The sequence below is a fragment of the Cololabis saira genome, chromosome 1 (assembly GCF_033807715.1).
Source record: "Cololabis saira isolate AMF1-May2022 chromosome 1, fColSai1.1, whole genome shotgun sequence".
In the NCBI taxonomy this organism is placed as follows: Eukaryota; Metazoa; Chordata; class Actinopteri; order Beloniformes; family Belonidae; genus Cololabis; species Cololabis saira.
The window spans coordinates 37,497,027-37,510,501 of record NC_084587.1 but is presented as its reverse complement, the minus strand read 5'-3'; the positions used below and the strand labels follow the sequence as shown (position 1 = coordinate 37,510,501).

General features: G+C 39.2%; 1 protein-coding gene across 1 annotated transcript; it reads right to left on the bottom strand.

Annotated features, from left to right (window-relative positions):
- Window positions 1–2,748: 2,748 nt before the first annotated feature.
- On the bottom strand, window positions 2,749–12,996 carry psmd12 (proteasome 26S subunit, non-ATPase 12). Its single transcript, XM_061722180.1, has 11 exons — window positions 12,797–12,996; window positions 11,706–11,765; window positions 6,703–6,831; window positions 6,399–6,506; window positions 6,071–6,175; window positions 5,837–5,986; window positions 5,403–5,537; window positions 4,006–4,118; window positions 3,579–3,753; window positions 3,309–3,386; window positions 2,749–3,197 (listed from the first exon to the last, which is right to left on the bottom strand). The coding sequence occupies exons 1-11, from the start codon at window positions 12,902–12,904 to the stop codon at window positions 2,988–2,990; spliced, it is 1,371 nt and encodes a 456-aa protein (XP_061578164.1). The 5' UTR covers window positions 12,905–12,996; the 3' UTR covers window positions 2,749–2,987.
- Between the last annotated feature and the right edge of the window lie 479 nt (window positions 12,997–13,475).

Below are 13,475 nucleotides of genomic sequence, written 5' to 3'. Positions count from 1 at the left end.
CGGGTGTCTATATGTGCAATTTTAACTCTCCAATTAGCAAAATACTGGATACCTTCCCCTGCCTCATCATCATCTCTTGCCTCGACGCGGGGCCCTGCGGCTGCTTGAGCCCCGGTTGGATCGGTGGTTTTTGTAACAAATTTATCAAACGTGCCTTTCAGAGAGGCATTAAACTCTTCCATTTTCTTTCGTTTTTTTCTTTTTTTCATTCCCTGATGGAAATTTCCTGAATCCGTCTCGTTCTCTCGACATTGTGTGACAGTTTGTTACACACTCCACCCGTCTGGATCAGAGCACCTTGTGTCAATGTGCTTGGTCTGACGCAGTTGTATTGAACATTCGCATGAACATTAGCATCATTGCACATATATTTATTGATATGCACAGACTAGTACACATTTAGGTCTGTAATAGAATGTGACTGTTGATATTTATAAGGGAAAGAAGGGAAAAAAAAAAAAAAAAACGGCCCATAGCGCGAGGCCCTTGGGGCGCGAGGCCCCGTGCGGTCGCACGGTTCGCACGGTTCGCACGGTACGCACACCCCTTGCGGCGGCCCTGCATCCATCCATTTTCTATACCCGCTTTATTCTTTGCAGGGTCACGGGGTCTGCTGGAGTCTATACCTGCTAATTACAGGTGAGAGGCAGGGGTTCATCCTGGACAGATCGCCAGTCTATCGCAGGGCCACATACTGTACAGGACTGTCTTAGAAAATTTGAATATTGTGATTTTCTGTAATGTAATTACAAAAACAAAAATGTCATACATTCTGGATTCATTACAAATCAACTGAAATATTGCAAGCCTTTTATTATTTTAGTATTGCTGATCATAGCTTACAGCTTAAGAAAACTCAAATATCCTATCTAAAAAAATTTGAATATTCTGGAAATCTTAATCTTAAACTGTAAACCATAATCAGCAATATTAAAATAATAAAAGGCTTGCAATATTTCAGTTGATTTGTAATGAATCCAGAATGAATGACATTATTGTTTTTTTAATTGCATTACAGAAAATAAAGAACTTTATCACAATATTCTAATTTTCTGAGACAGTCCTGTATATACAAACAACCAGACATACTGTACTCACACTCACAACACCAATTAACCTACTACGCATGTTTTTGGACTGTGGGAGGAAACCGGAGTACCAGGAGGAAACCCAACCAAGCACAGGGAGAACATGCAAACTCCACACAGAAAGACCCCGCTGGGCCAGGGAGTCGAACCAGGAACCTTCTTGCTGTGAGGCAACAGTGCTAACCACCAAGCCACCGTGCCCTAGAAAGTAAAATATTTATCCCTAAAATGTATTGGAATGCATCAAGTAACATGACAATGAAAAACTCAAGTACATATACAGTGGTGCTAAAAGATCTGGGATCCTTTTTAGATTTTCAATGTTTCTGTGTATATATCAATTCAAGCATCCACAGGCGTCTGCATAGATTAAAATGAATTGACTAGAAAAAAAAAAGCACAAGAAAAGTTAATTTGTTGGTTGGGGAATATTGTCAAAACTATAAACCCATGTGCCACAAGTATCAGTATCAAAAGTATCAACTGCAGCTAACCTTTCTAAGCACAGTTGACCACTTGTACACCTGGGTTAGCAGAGTTCAGACCAGCTTCACCTCAGGGTGTTGGGGGGATTTCCTAGTTGCCTTTCATCAAGTCCTTCCATAACAATTCTGCTATATTACAGACAGATTTTAATATTCTCAAGACTGTCTTTAAATTCAGTTCACAGATATACTGAAATTTCTGTTTAGAAATATTGGTAGAATTCAATAGTCATTGCCCGATCAATGATTGAATATTCATTTAATGAGTACAGATGTAATCAATAATTAACAGCTTTGATATTGTGTGTAGGATTTTATTGTTATGGTTTAGTGGAGCATCGAAAGAAACCGATCAATACTTTATCAGTTACCTATTTTTTTGTTCTCTGCTGTATCAAATATCTACTGTATATTTGCACTGACACAGGTACATTTTTATGCCACTTGTGAAACAAAAGAAAACCCTGAAATACCCTACCAGAAAGTTTTTTTTTTACCACTTAACCCCCCAATATTCTTTAAATTATGCATTTCTTGTAATATTTGAAAAATATATTAAAAACATTTCAAATAGGAGGGGGCATTGCCATTAGTCAGTTGGCTTCAAACTAGCCAAATACATTACTCATAACATATCTAAAAATAGAATGGCTTTCGTGGACCTAACGGGATGGTAATTGGTCTGGGGAAAGTCGTGCCGTCACGCACGGCTCTAAAAATAATGGAGCTGTGAAATAGGAGGCATTGTTAACATTTGAGGAGTAAGCACGTGTGCTATTGATCAACTAAAATGCACATCAGTTTTTCCTGTCAGCCCTACAGCTTGTTCCAGAGTATCATAATATTTGAGTTTAAGGAGGTTACCCATAATTTTTAAAATATATTTTCACTTAAATGTAGCTATAATCATAAAAGTTCTTTAAGTTCAGTTTACTATTCATTCATTATTTTCGGAATTTTGTGAAGCAAATTGTACGTAATTTATCATAACCTTTATCACAACTTTTACATTCATCCTGACGTACCAGATTTTTGAAGCTACATAACAGGAGTTTAATGATTACACTAATAAATAAAGTATACAAAGAAAAGAGCCTTCAGTCGTGTCTTCAGTCTTCAACACAAAACTAATATTTCAAACATGAAGTTGTGTGAACCATAGACATGCAAAAGGAGGAGGTGTTCATGAGTTTATTGTCAATGCTTTACAGGACAGTAATAATAAAAAAAGAGAAAATTAAAGAAAGAAAAAAAAGGAACACTAAGGGCCAGATATTTTTTTCAGATAACATTGCAACAAGACTGCAGTGATATTGTGCCAATATAACATATGTTCAAAAAAAAAACTGAAGCCATCACAAAAAACAGGAGAAAATATTATTCAAAACATAAAATCAGGCATTCTGTCGTCATGTTACTGAAAGTTGTGGATCATCTCCTCCTTGGCGATCAGATGTGTGGTTTTGTTGACCAGAGACATGAGCGAGTTGAGTTTGTGCGACCAGTCGTTGAGCAGGTCGTTGGGGTCTTTGGGCCTCTGAAAGTTGATGATGCCAGCGAGTCGGTCAACCTTGGCGTAAATGGTCTTGTTTACAACTAGGCTGGAGAGGAACTCCTCTGATTCCTGAAAAGGTTTTTGCACAGACAAAGCTTTAGTTTCCAACATCAAACACGTTTTTTGTGCTAATAATGTGAGCTTCAGTTTGCACAAACAGAATAAACGTTTTTTTCTTACATCAACAGAGAGGTCAAGCAGCCCAGCCATCCTCTTCATTGTGATTCTGGTGTAATATTTAGCCATTATTCTGATGTTCTGGGGGACAAGACATAACTTTATTAATATATACACACACATCTGCAGCAGTATATTTGCAGTTTTAATGCCAGTACATTGAGCTATTAGGTTACATCAACACTTGCAGCAAAAACTATTCAGTAATCGGTTTACAATAATGTACTTTTTACAGCTTTTTTTTTTTTTTTAACTCTTCCCTGGAAAACTTACATGCTCCACCACCCTGTTCTTCAGATCCTTCCACCGTTTCTCCGCCTCCTCTGAATAAGAGAAGACATCTGTTGCAGGGCTGTCTGGGGATCCCTCTCTCAGCTCCTTCCCATAGTCCTCCACCAGAGAGGTCCAGCGCATCAACTCCATCGTAGTGAACTGCTTTAAAAGGTCCCTGTGAACAAAGATACAACTAAAATTCAGCGGTGTCCACTCATTTTACAGACAACAGAGGGTATGAATCCGGTGTCACCTTATGGGAATGTTGTTTTTTAGTCAGTTCTGTCAATAAGACATGCATGAGTTATCTAGCTACATTAAGTTCAATATGAATGCATTTTCTGTAGCAAGTATGAATCAAATAATTGTGCATCTACTAAATTAGTTAGGAAGTCAATAAGTCAAGCAACTAAAAAGTATGTCTTACTTGTATTTAGGGATTTCTTCCAATTTCTTGTCAGCATTAATTCTGTGCACGAGGTCTGATTGCTCGTTGTCATAAGGAGCGAGGATCACGTACAACACCACACTCTTCAGAGCCTGCAACGACATTATTAAAACCCTCATTCCTCCTCAAGCAACGTCAGCAGGCAACAAGCAAAGTACAAAATGACCTTTAGTGTTGCTTTCATTGGTAACTATTCTGCTGTTCACTGATAATTACACTGATCAATGAGATCAATGATCAAAAAGATCTCCAGATCTGGGTTAGGTCTGCAAAACTCCATTAAAAAAAAAAAAAAAAAAAAACATTGTTTCAAATTGGAGACCTTCTATCCAAATTAACAGGAATATATGGGAATCGGTTTAAATAATATTGCAGATGAGCCCCATAACAGATAACTTAAATGTAATTATAACAAACTGATTTCATGCCACTTGAGTTGGATTTTTGCACATACAAAGATCATTTCCAGAATCTTGTGATTAACACCACAACTACTGAAGGAAAAATATTTGAGCCCGAGGCCTACATACACTTAACAAGATTTGATATTGCATCGGGAAATACATATGTATATATATATGGTTTTAAGACTTATCTAATAGATTGCAAAAACGGATTTAGAGTTCACTAGAGACAGAATAAGTTTAACATAATAAACACGATTTCATTGGTAATTTTAGAGGCTTACCACCATGGCGCTAGCTAGTAAAGCCAGTTCCTCTGCTAGATAGTTGGTCATCGTAGGGTTCTGGTTTGATTGAGCATTGATGAGGTAATCTATTCATCTAGCCTATTTTCCATTATGTGCTTATCATGAATTTGCATAATTTTCATTTAAATATCTGTTAATTCCCATATTCCGTCCAATTCCCATGAGATTTTTCCTAAACCGCCAACCTTAACTTTCCATGAGAAGTTCCTGGAAAGCTTCTGGAACCCAGATTAGGACATCTTAACCTATTTGGAGCGATTTGTTTTGCCTACAGTTTAATGAAGAACATTCATGTGCATTTTGTAAGTTTCAATGTCAAATACAGTCCATTAATTTAGAGGTTATTAACTACAGTGTTGACCATCTAAAATTCTGCAACCCTGCCTGGCATGCTGAATAACAATTTCTTTGCTTTGTCATCACTTTCCACAGGACCAAAGGTTTTGGCCACGACTGCACTTTTGCTTGTTTGGTCACAGTAAACAAAATATCATTATCATTTTCTGGTTGACTGAATTCAGTATTATGATTAATTGTTAAAAGCTAATTTCAGCGGCAATTTGGAAATATGGTAAATAATTAAATAATACTTGCCAAAACCAATTCTATACTGCAGCAACATTATCCACATTATGCGTAGTGTGTCAAATGGAAAACGTTATACCTGTTGCCACTTGCTGCTGTCCTCCAAGATGCAGGGGGTGTCATAAATGGCCCTGTAGTGTTTGCATATGGACAGGTAGGAGCCCTCATGCTGGTCCACTTGAATCATCAGGTTGTAATACTTCAACTTCTGCTCCTGAAGTATTTGTAAGATATAAAGGTTAAGCATTAGTCATCACTTTTTTGTTTAAACTGTAGCTTAGATTTACCAAAAATAATGCAACAGATCCCAAAAATATACACACATATATATATATACACGTGTGTGTGTGTGTGTGTGTGTGTGTGTGTGTATGTATATATAATATATATATATATATATATATATACATACATACATACATACATACATACACACACACATATACATACATACATACATTAAAAAAAAAAAAAAAAGATATGTTTTTCCTGTTTAATTCCTTTCTGCCTTACCTCTGTGCCGTCCTCTTGGAAAAATTTGGTGTTAATCTTCTTGCTGATGATCTGGGTGCGAATGTAATCCTTAACAGCGATGCAAAGTCTCATCTGTTCCAAGATAAATTCCACTTTCTCCTTTTTTTCCATAGAGCCATATGTCTCCACCTGCCCAAATAAGCAATAAATAGAAAACAAAACATAAATGCTGTGATTTTTATATGTACAAAATGAAGACCATCAGTATTTTACCTGCAGTTCCTGCAGAATGGAAGCAGCCTCTTTCACATCTCCACTCTGCTCTTTGATACCTGCCAGGGTCTTCGTGAGCCTGGCACGCTCAATTTCTACATAGATCTGCAAGATTGAAAATTTTTGCTGCATTAATGATGAAAAATGGTCTATGCGTTGAGCAAAATTGTTCCCTCAAGATACCTAAAAATCTTTGTAAGGAAAACATTTCAAAACAAAGTACAAATTGTTAATGTGAAAACATCCAAAAACCTATAATTGTCCCACATACTATACACACTGTCAGCTCATATCTACCTCAGTAATTTAAAACTCAAACATTACACACCTTGCCTGCAGTGACAGTGCGGAGGGTGTCAATAAGTCTCAGCTTGATGGTCAGATCCGTCATAGCATCCACATACTTGTAACATTCTTGCACCATCTTTGCAACAGCCTAAAACAAAGAATGAAACAACACATTTAGGTTTCGATGACAAAAACCTGACAAAGAATGGAAGCTAAGAAAATTAGTTTATAGTTTTATAATTGAAGTGGGGGGTTTTATTTCCTAAAGCAATCCAAAATTCTAAAACTGTGGGATTCAAAAGCATTTCATCAAAAATAACTCATAGGAAAGGAACGGAATTGACCTGTTTGAGCTGACTCCGCCTTTTGCTGAGTAACATGATGTTCTCATTCAGAGCATCCCAGTCCTTCGCTTCATAACACAACTGGACCACAGCCACGAGGATTCTGGATGTGGACACCATGTCTGATGCCTGTACAAAAGCAAATAAATACACAGAAACACAAACACAAAATGTGTCAGATGTAAGCTACTAAACTATCTTAGATGTTTTTGTTGTCATTGTTGTTTTTTTTATATTAAATAAGCAATTCTTGCAAATCTATGAAAGCAAGTAAGTGCTTGGACTCTTTAACATAGATAAGATGTTGTACGTTATCAAAACATGAAAAAATATGATAATTGTGTGATAGGCATTCACAAATCCACTATAAATAATCCGTATTGGCCTCATTTAAGTGACTAAACAGTATACGTGTAAAAATATATAATACAGATCTGTTAAAATGACAATAATAGATTTAAAAACACTACCCCACATAATTAGTAGACATGTTGCCCACCTTTTACATATACATATTTGTCATACATACATAAAAACATCAAAGCTGGTCAGGTTTAAGGTTTGTAAGTCCTGCATTCATTCATTCATTTATAAACTGCACGTGTGACTAAAGTGATTTTATAATTCCCAACAGCTCATCTGTATACACACTAAAGCTTGAGTTATGGTTCTGCGTCAAAACGACGCCGTGTCTACAGCGTGTGGTACGCGTCGACGCGTACCACACGCCGTCACTGACGCCGTCACTGACGTGCACCTCCCGAAAATTGTAACTACGCGTCGAGGCGACGCAGACCACACGCAGACCGAGAGGGCTGTGATTGGTTCGCTTGGTAGCAACGCATTTCCAGTTTCCGGTTTGAAGCAGTCGTGAACTTTCAGCGCTCTTTTCTTCGTGTATTTGTGATTTTTTTTGTTTTGGTTTTTTGCACAATAGTTGCCCTTATCCCTTTGATTCACTGTGACCGGAAAAAGTCGGATAAACCGTTCAGGAAAAGATCACGAATTAGCGGTCACGGGGGGGTACTGCACCGCGGCGAAATGGAGTGACGGAGAAGTCCGAAGGGTTCATGACGGCGTCACGGTGACGGCGTGTGCACGGCGTCGATTTGACGCAGAACCATAACTCAAGCTTTACACCTCAATCTAGATTAAAAAAAATATGTCTCAGCTGGTGTAGACGCTGGGATCAGTGGTGCAGTCTTGGGGATCTCATAGGGATCTAAACCAAATCCAAAGACTAATCTTCTCTAAATATCACCATTTTGATTCTGTTTGTCAGAGTAAACTGAATTGTTATTAAAAATGATACCTTTCTGTGCTTATTTATTTTTTGGTTTCCTAGGACTGGTCTTCTCTACGCTTGCTGTATATTATCCACTCCAGTAGCTACCAACATGAGCACCAAGTCCCGTAATGCAACAGGCCTTTTCAAGCCTAAGCCTTATACTCAAACAGTACTTTTCAATGTTATACAGTAGCCAAGTACCGCAGTATTTAGGCTATGACAATTTATACTTGACGTGAAACCGTGGCTGGTTTAGATGAATATAAAGCTGACTTTCTGGCAGGAATTGAAGAAACACACATGACATTCGTCCCCACACACCAAGTTTAATGGAGTTTGTTGAGTCAAAGTCCCAGGGAAGTCAGATTCCCTGGCAAAGTCGATCCAGACAAAGCATAACTTTGGTTGAATTTCCTCAAGGTCACCGTTTTTGCTTCATTTTGACTCCCACCACCAGGTTCTTCATTTGTCTTGTTACCTTTTCCACACATCCCTATTGTTTTAAATTAACATAGTTATTACGGCACTACTGTCACTCACAAACATGGAAGAGTATTTCATTACTCTGCTAACCTCTGTACTTCAGACACAAGTGCTGAACAACGCCAAATTATTGGCAGTAGTTTTTGTCTTTTCTTTCTGACTAATGAGTTGAATTTGGATAATTTACCCAACCCCGCCCAAGCCAACTGTATGCTGCAGCACAGTGGTTACTATAAAAACCATCACTCTAAAAAACAATTTTAATAAGCCAAGTTTTGGAAATGAAAAGCGAGTCATGTAGTTTATTACATGTCTCAGCTCACATCATCCACTTGCGTCCAGAGTTGTAGAAAGTAAACACTTTGAACATTCAGCTGCTGAGAGATGTGAATTACAATGTGCTACAAAATCCCCAGTGAATTCCAAACAGGCACAAAAAAAAAAAAGATAACCGAGTGTCTCCATCTCATGACAAAAGGAACTGACAATATCTCTACTGACTAACACACTAGAGTTTACACTAACTAGAGGTTTACGAAACACTAACTATAACTATAGGCTTTACTAAACAGAAATGTTTTCAGTTTGGTTTTAAAGGTGGAGGTGGTGTCAGCCTCCTTAACCCAGATTGGAAGTAGGTTCCATAGTAATGGTTCCTCATAGCAGAACGCCCGCCCTCCAAATCTACATTTGGATACTCTAGAAACTACGTGTAAACCTGAACTCTGAGAGCGGAGAGCTCTGCCAGGAACATAAGGCACTATCAGGTCTTGCAAATATTGCGGAGCTAAGCCATGTTGGGCTTTATACGCAAGTAATAAAATTTGGAATTGGATTCTGAATTTTACGGGTAGCCAAACTAACACTGGAGAAACGTGGTCTCTCCTGTTGATTCCCGTCAGCATTCGCGCTGCTGCATTTTGGATCCGCTGGAGCCTATTCAGCAAATTACCGTATTTTCACGACCATAAGGCGCATATAAATGCCTTATATTTTTTTTCAAAATGTGCGGCGTGTCCAATAGCGCAGTGCGCCGAATGTGTGTTGTCGGGGGCTCTCACCGCGGGAGCACTTTGAGAAACACCGTGTGCGTTCCGGAGGAACCGCCGCCCGAGCGGCAGCCGACGTGTCCCCGCGGGCGGGGAGGTCGGCCTGCCCGGCGGCGGGCTCCGTCGTTTACTGTTGTGCTTGGGTTTTTTAAATAAAGGTTTAATTACTGCAACTTTGAAAACCTGTGGTACACAACCTAAGTTTAGGGATAAGTTGATCTGGTCCCGTATTGTCGTGCCAATAAAAGAAAGAACATTTTTGAATAGTCGAGTCAGGGTGGGGTCTAACATACATGTGGTTGATTTAGATTTATTGATGAGTGAGGTCAGCTCAGGGAGGTCTATAGGATGGAAACAGTCTAGAGTCAAGTCAGAGCCTAAAGAAGTCGCTAAAGCTGAAGAAACGCCCACAGCTGCTACCAGGTGGGCCTGGTTGATTTCTTCTATCTAGAAGCTCATAAAGTCGTCATAACTGAGAACTTCAAGAATGCACGGCTCAACAGAGTTGTGACGCTTTGTCAGCCTGGCTACAGTGCTGAACAGAAAACGTTGGTTACTTTTGTCCTTTACATCCTCTATCAACGGTGAATAATAAACAGTTCTGGCTTTGTGAATGGCTTTTTATTTACTATTAGATTATCTTTCCATTCGTGATAGGTATCTACAGACTTACAAGAGTACCAATTCCTTTCCATTTTACGCACGTTTTGTTTCAACATGCGGATATCTGAATTATACCAGGGAGTTAAGCTTCTATGGTTGGAAACCCTCCTTCTCAAAGGAGCAACTGCATCTAAAGCTGAGTGCAGCAAATCAGCAGTGTTACTAGCAAGGAAATAAACATCTGCAGAGGTAGAACCCAGGTCACTGGCCTCAACTGCTTCACTATGGTAAGATGAGAAATGGCCTCCCTAAATTTAGCAATAGCTTCATCGGACAAACACGTGCTAAAATAATACCTCCTATTCCTAACATCGACAACATTAAATTCAAACGTTATTAAATAGTGGTCGGATAAGAGGGAGTTTACAGGCGAAACCAACAGATTATCAGGTTCAACACCGTAGGTGAGAACAAAATCAAGGGTATGATTAAAACAGTCCGTCGGTTTGTTTATTTTTTGTATACCCATCGACCCCTGGGATGCACCTAACCAAGATCGCTGGAGTCTTCCTCATATGCTTCACTATGGAGTCGATCACCAAGGTCGGTTTCTCAGCGCATGTGTTGCTTAGTGGGGAAAAACGGTTAGAGACATGAAGCGAGTGGTGGTGTTCAGTGTGCCTTTTAGGACTACGCTTCCTCCGAACCGTCACCCAGCCGCCCTGACTGGCTGGCTGCTCGGGAGATGCAGGGGAGCGGCTAACAGCAGCTACTCCAGGATGCCAGTTAGCCATTGTGTCTGTGTCTGTCCTTTCTCTGTTCCTAATTCTCTCTGTCTGTTTTCTCTTTTCCTGCTCTGCTCGGCTGGCCTCCGGCAGGAGGGTCCCCCCTTATGATCCAGCTCCTGCTCAAGGTTTCTTCCCTCCTAAAAGGGGAGTTTTTCCTTGCCACTGTTTGGCTTAAGGTTTTCTCCCACTAGGGGAGTTTTTACCTGCCAGTGTTTATGTTATGTAATAATTGCTTGGGGGTCATGTTCTGGGTCTCTGGAAAGCGCCTAGAGACAACTTACGTTGTAATAGACGCTATAGGAAAAAACAAGAGAGGAGACCGCACACTTTTGCTCCCCAGTGCAGATTTATTTAGCACATCAAACGTAATAGACGCTATATAAATAAAATTGAATTGAAATATTAACTCAGATTTTCTATAGTGACTCAAAGTCAAACAGGCTTCAAGTATTGATTTTCATTGTTAAAGAAAAACTGAACAGCCAAGATGGAACTCTAGAGATACTACAGCAATTGAAGCAAGTGTCTAACACACATTTTAGAGATGCATGACTGAAAATGTAACTTAGTCTGGTTAATTTGCAGATGCAAGAATAGAGACACTGAAGCATCGATTCATTAACAGGTGTATCAAAGCTGAACCACATCTTACAGCCAGCAAATACTTAAATGTATGAAGTGGGTCCGTTTCATGACGTCGGGTACTACTTGTGACCAACAAGTAAAAAATAAACCTTTAAAAAAAAAAGTTACATTTATCCAGAAAAGAGCCATATGAATTATTTAACTTACTGTTCTGGTTTGCTTCTCCAGTGACAACAAGCTCTCGGTGGCTTCCTGTAGCTTCCCATCCTGTAATAAGACAAACCAACAAACTTCGTTGTTTACATTACAAATAAACACAATAAAAGTAGCCCCTCTCCTTTGGACTCACAAAACCAATGTTACCGAGGTCGGAAATGCTCAAGTATACTCGCAAATGTAACAACCAAGACAAAGGCATGTGGGTCAATGACGTGACGGCTATATTTTCTGAAAAACAGATTTTTTTTCAATTCAAAAAAGGTTTAAATGGATAAAAAAATACCATATATATGACCTACCTGCCCCACATATGGACTCACTTGAATTTTACAAAATAATACTAGTTATTTGGGATTTTGTTGTTGTTTTAAGCGTCAAAATGTCATCTGGTGTGACCGTCCGACCATGGCTCTTGTTTTGAAAACTTTTTTGAAATCACTCTAAATGTTTTTAAATCAATCTTCTGCCCTATCTGCCATGATTTCTGAAATCTCTTGTAATGTGTAAGATTGCAACACATTTGTATTTATATTTCCATCATAATATACAAACAAAGTTTGACTGATGATGTCCATTTTATGAAATATCATGTGGCACGACCATTAAAAAAAAACCAACCATTTTTGTATAATACTGAAAAACTTGTCAAAAAGATGTCAAGATGTTAAGGGAATTAATTTATTTTAATATGAATCATGATTGCACCACATGACCTTTTTTTAAGGCTAGTGCCAATTCATCTTGACAAAAAACTCAATTTAAAATGTTTATATGAAGTTATGTCTACACAACATTCTCAATGTTTGAACTACTGCAATAGATATTCTTTTTTTTGTTATTTTAAAATTGACCTGTTGAAAATCCTTATTCGTCATTGACCCACGTGTCGAAATACGAACTATCTGGCGTGCGTGAAAATGTATTAACATGTATGAATAAATGAGTCTGTATTTGCTGGACATGATATCTTTGCTGGTAGCAGTAAACCCTGTAGAGTTGATGGTTAGCTCCAGTGCTAGCCCGCTGGTCGAGCTGCACCATGACTCAGCCGGCGCTGGCCCGCTTCACCGCTCACTTACTTTGGCCAGTTTTTCACATTCCGGGAGGCGCTGATCTACAGTTGAACTGTAGTCAATCTCCATCTTCACCACCTTCCCATCGGATCTCTCAGATCGCTCCTCGGACATTGTTGCGACGTCCAAGTGACAATAACGTGAATCTCTCGTCTTTAGCAGCGACCAGACAGACAGCAGACAGCAGCACTCAGCCGACCAATCACAGGCGAGGACCCCAGGGCTGTCCGCGGCGCCTGAAGGACCCGCAGCAAGCCCGGCCGCCGTCTTGCATAGATATTTACACGTTTATGTACTTCTTGCAGGCGCAATATTATCAGTTCCGTGTGATTTTTTCTTTGGTCCTTTACATACCTTATTTATTTATTTCTTTATTAAACACAATTTATAAACTACGACGGAGAGTTAGGGCCAAACTAAGAAAAAAAAATAAAGTTCCTCCCACAGTCCAAAAACATGCATGCTAGGTTAATTGATGATTCTAAATTGCCCGTAGGTGTGAGTGTGAGTGTGTTTGATTGTTTGTCTGTATATGTGGCCCTGTGGTAGACTGGCGACCTGTCCAGGTGAACCCCTGCCTCTCGCCTGTAAATAGCTGGGATAGGCTCCAGCAGACCCCCGTGACCCTGCAAAGGATGAAGCGGGTATGGATAATGGATGGATGGAGAATAAAGTCATAATATAA

Bases quoted from the DNA above. Each gene is read 5' to 3' on its own strand.
- psmd12 (XM_061722180.1), bottom strand. From the start codon at position 12,904: ATGTCCGAGGAGCGATCTGAGAGATCCGATGGGAAGGTGGTGAAGATG. The intron at 11,766-12,796 runs GTAAGTGAGCGG...GTCTTATTACAG, and splicing joins AATGTGAAAAACTGGCCAAA to GATGGGAAGCTACAGGAAGC. The intron at 6,832-11,705 runs GTAAGTTAAATA...GCTTTTGTACAG, and splicing joins TGGAGAAGCAAACCAGAACA to GCATCAGACATGGTGTCCAC.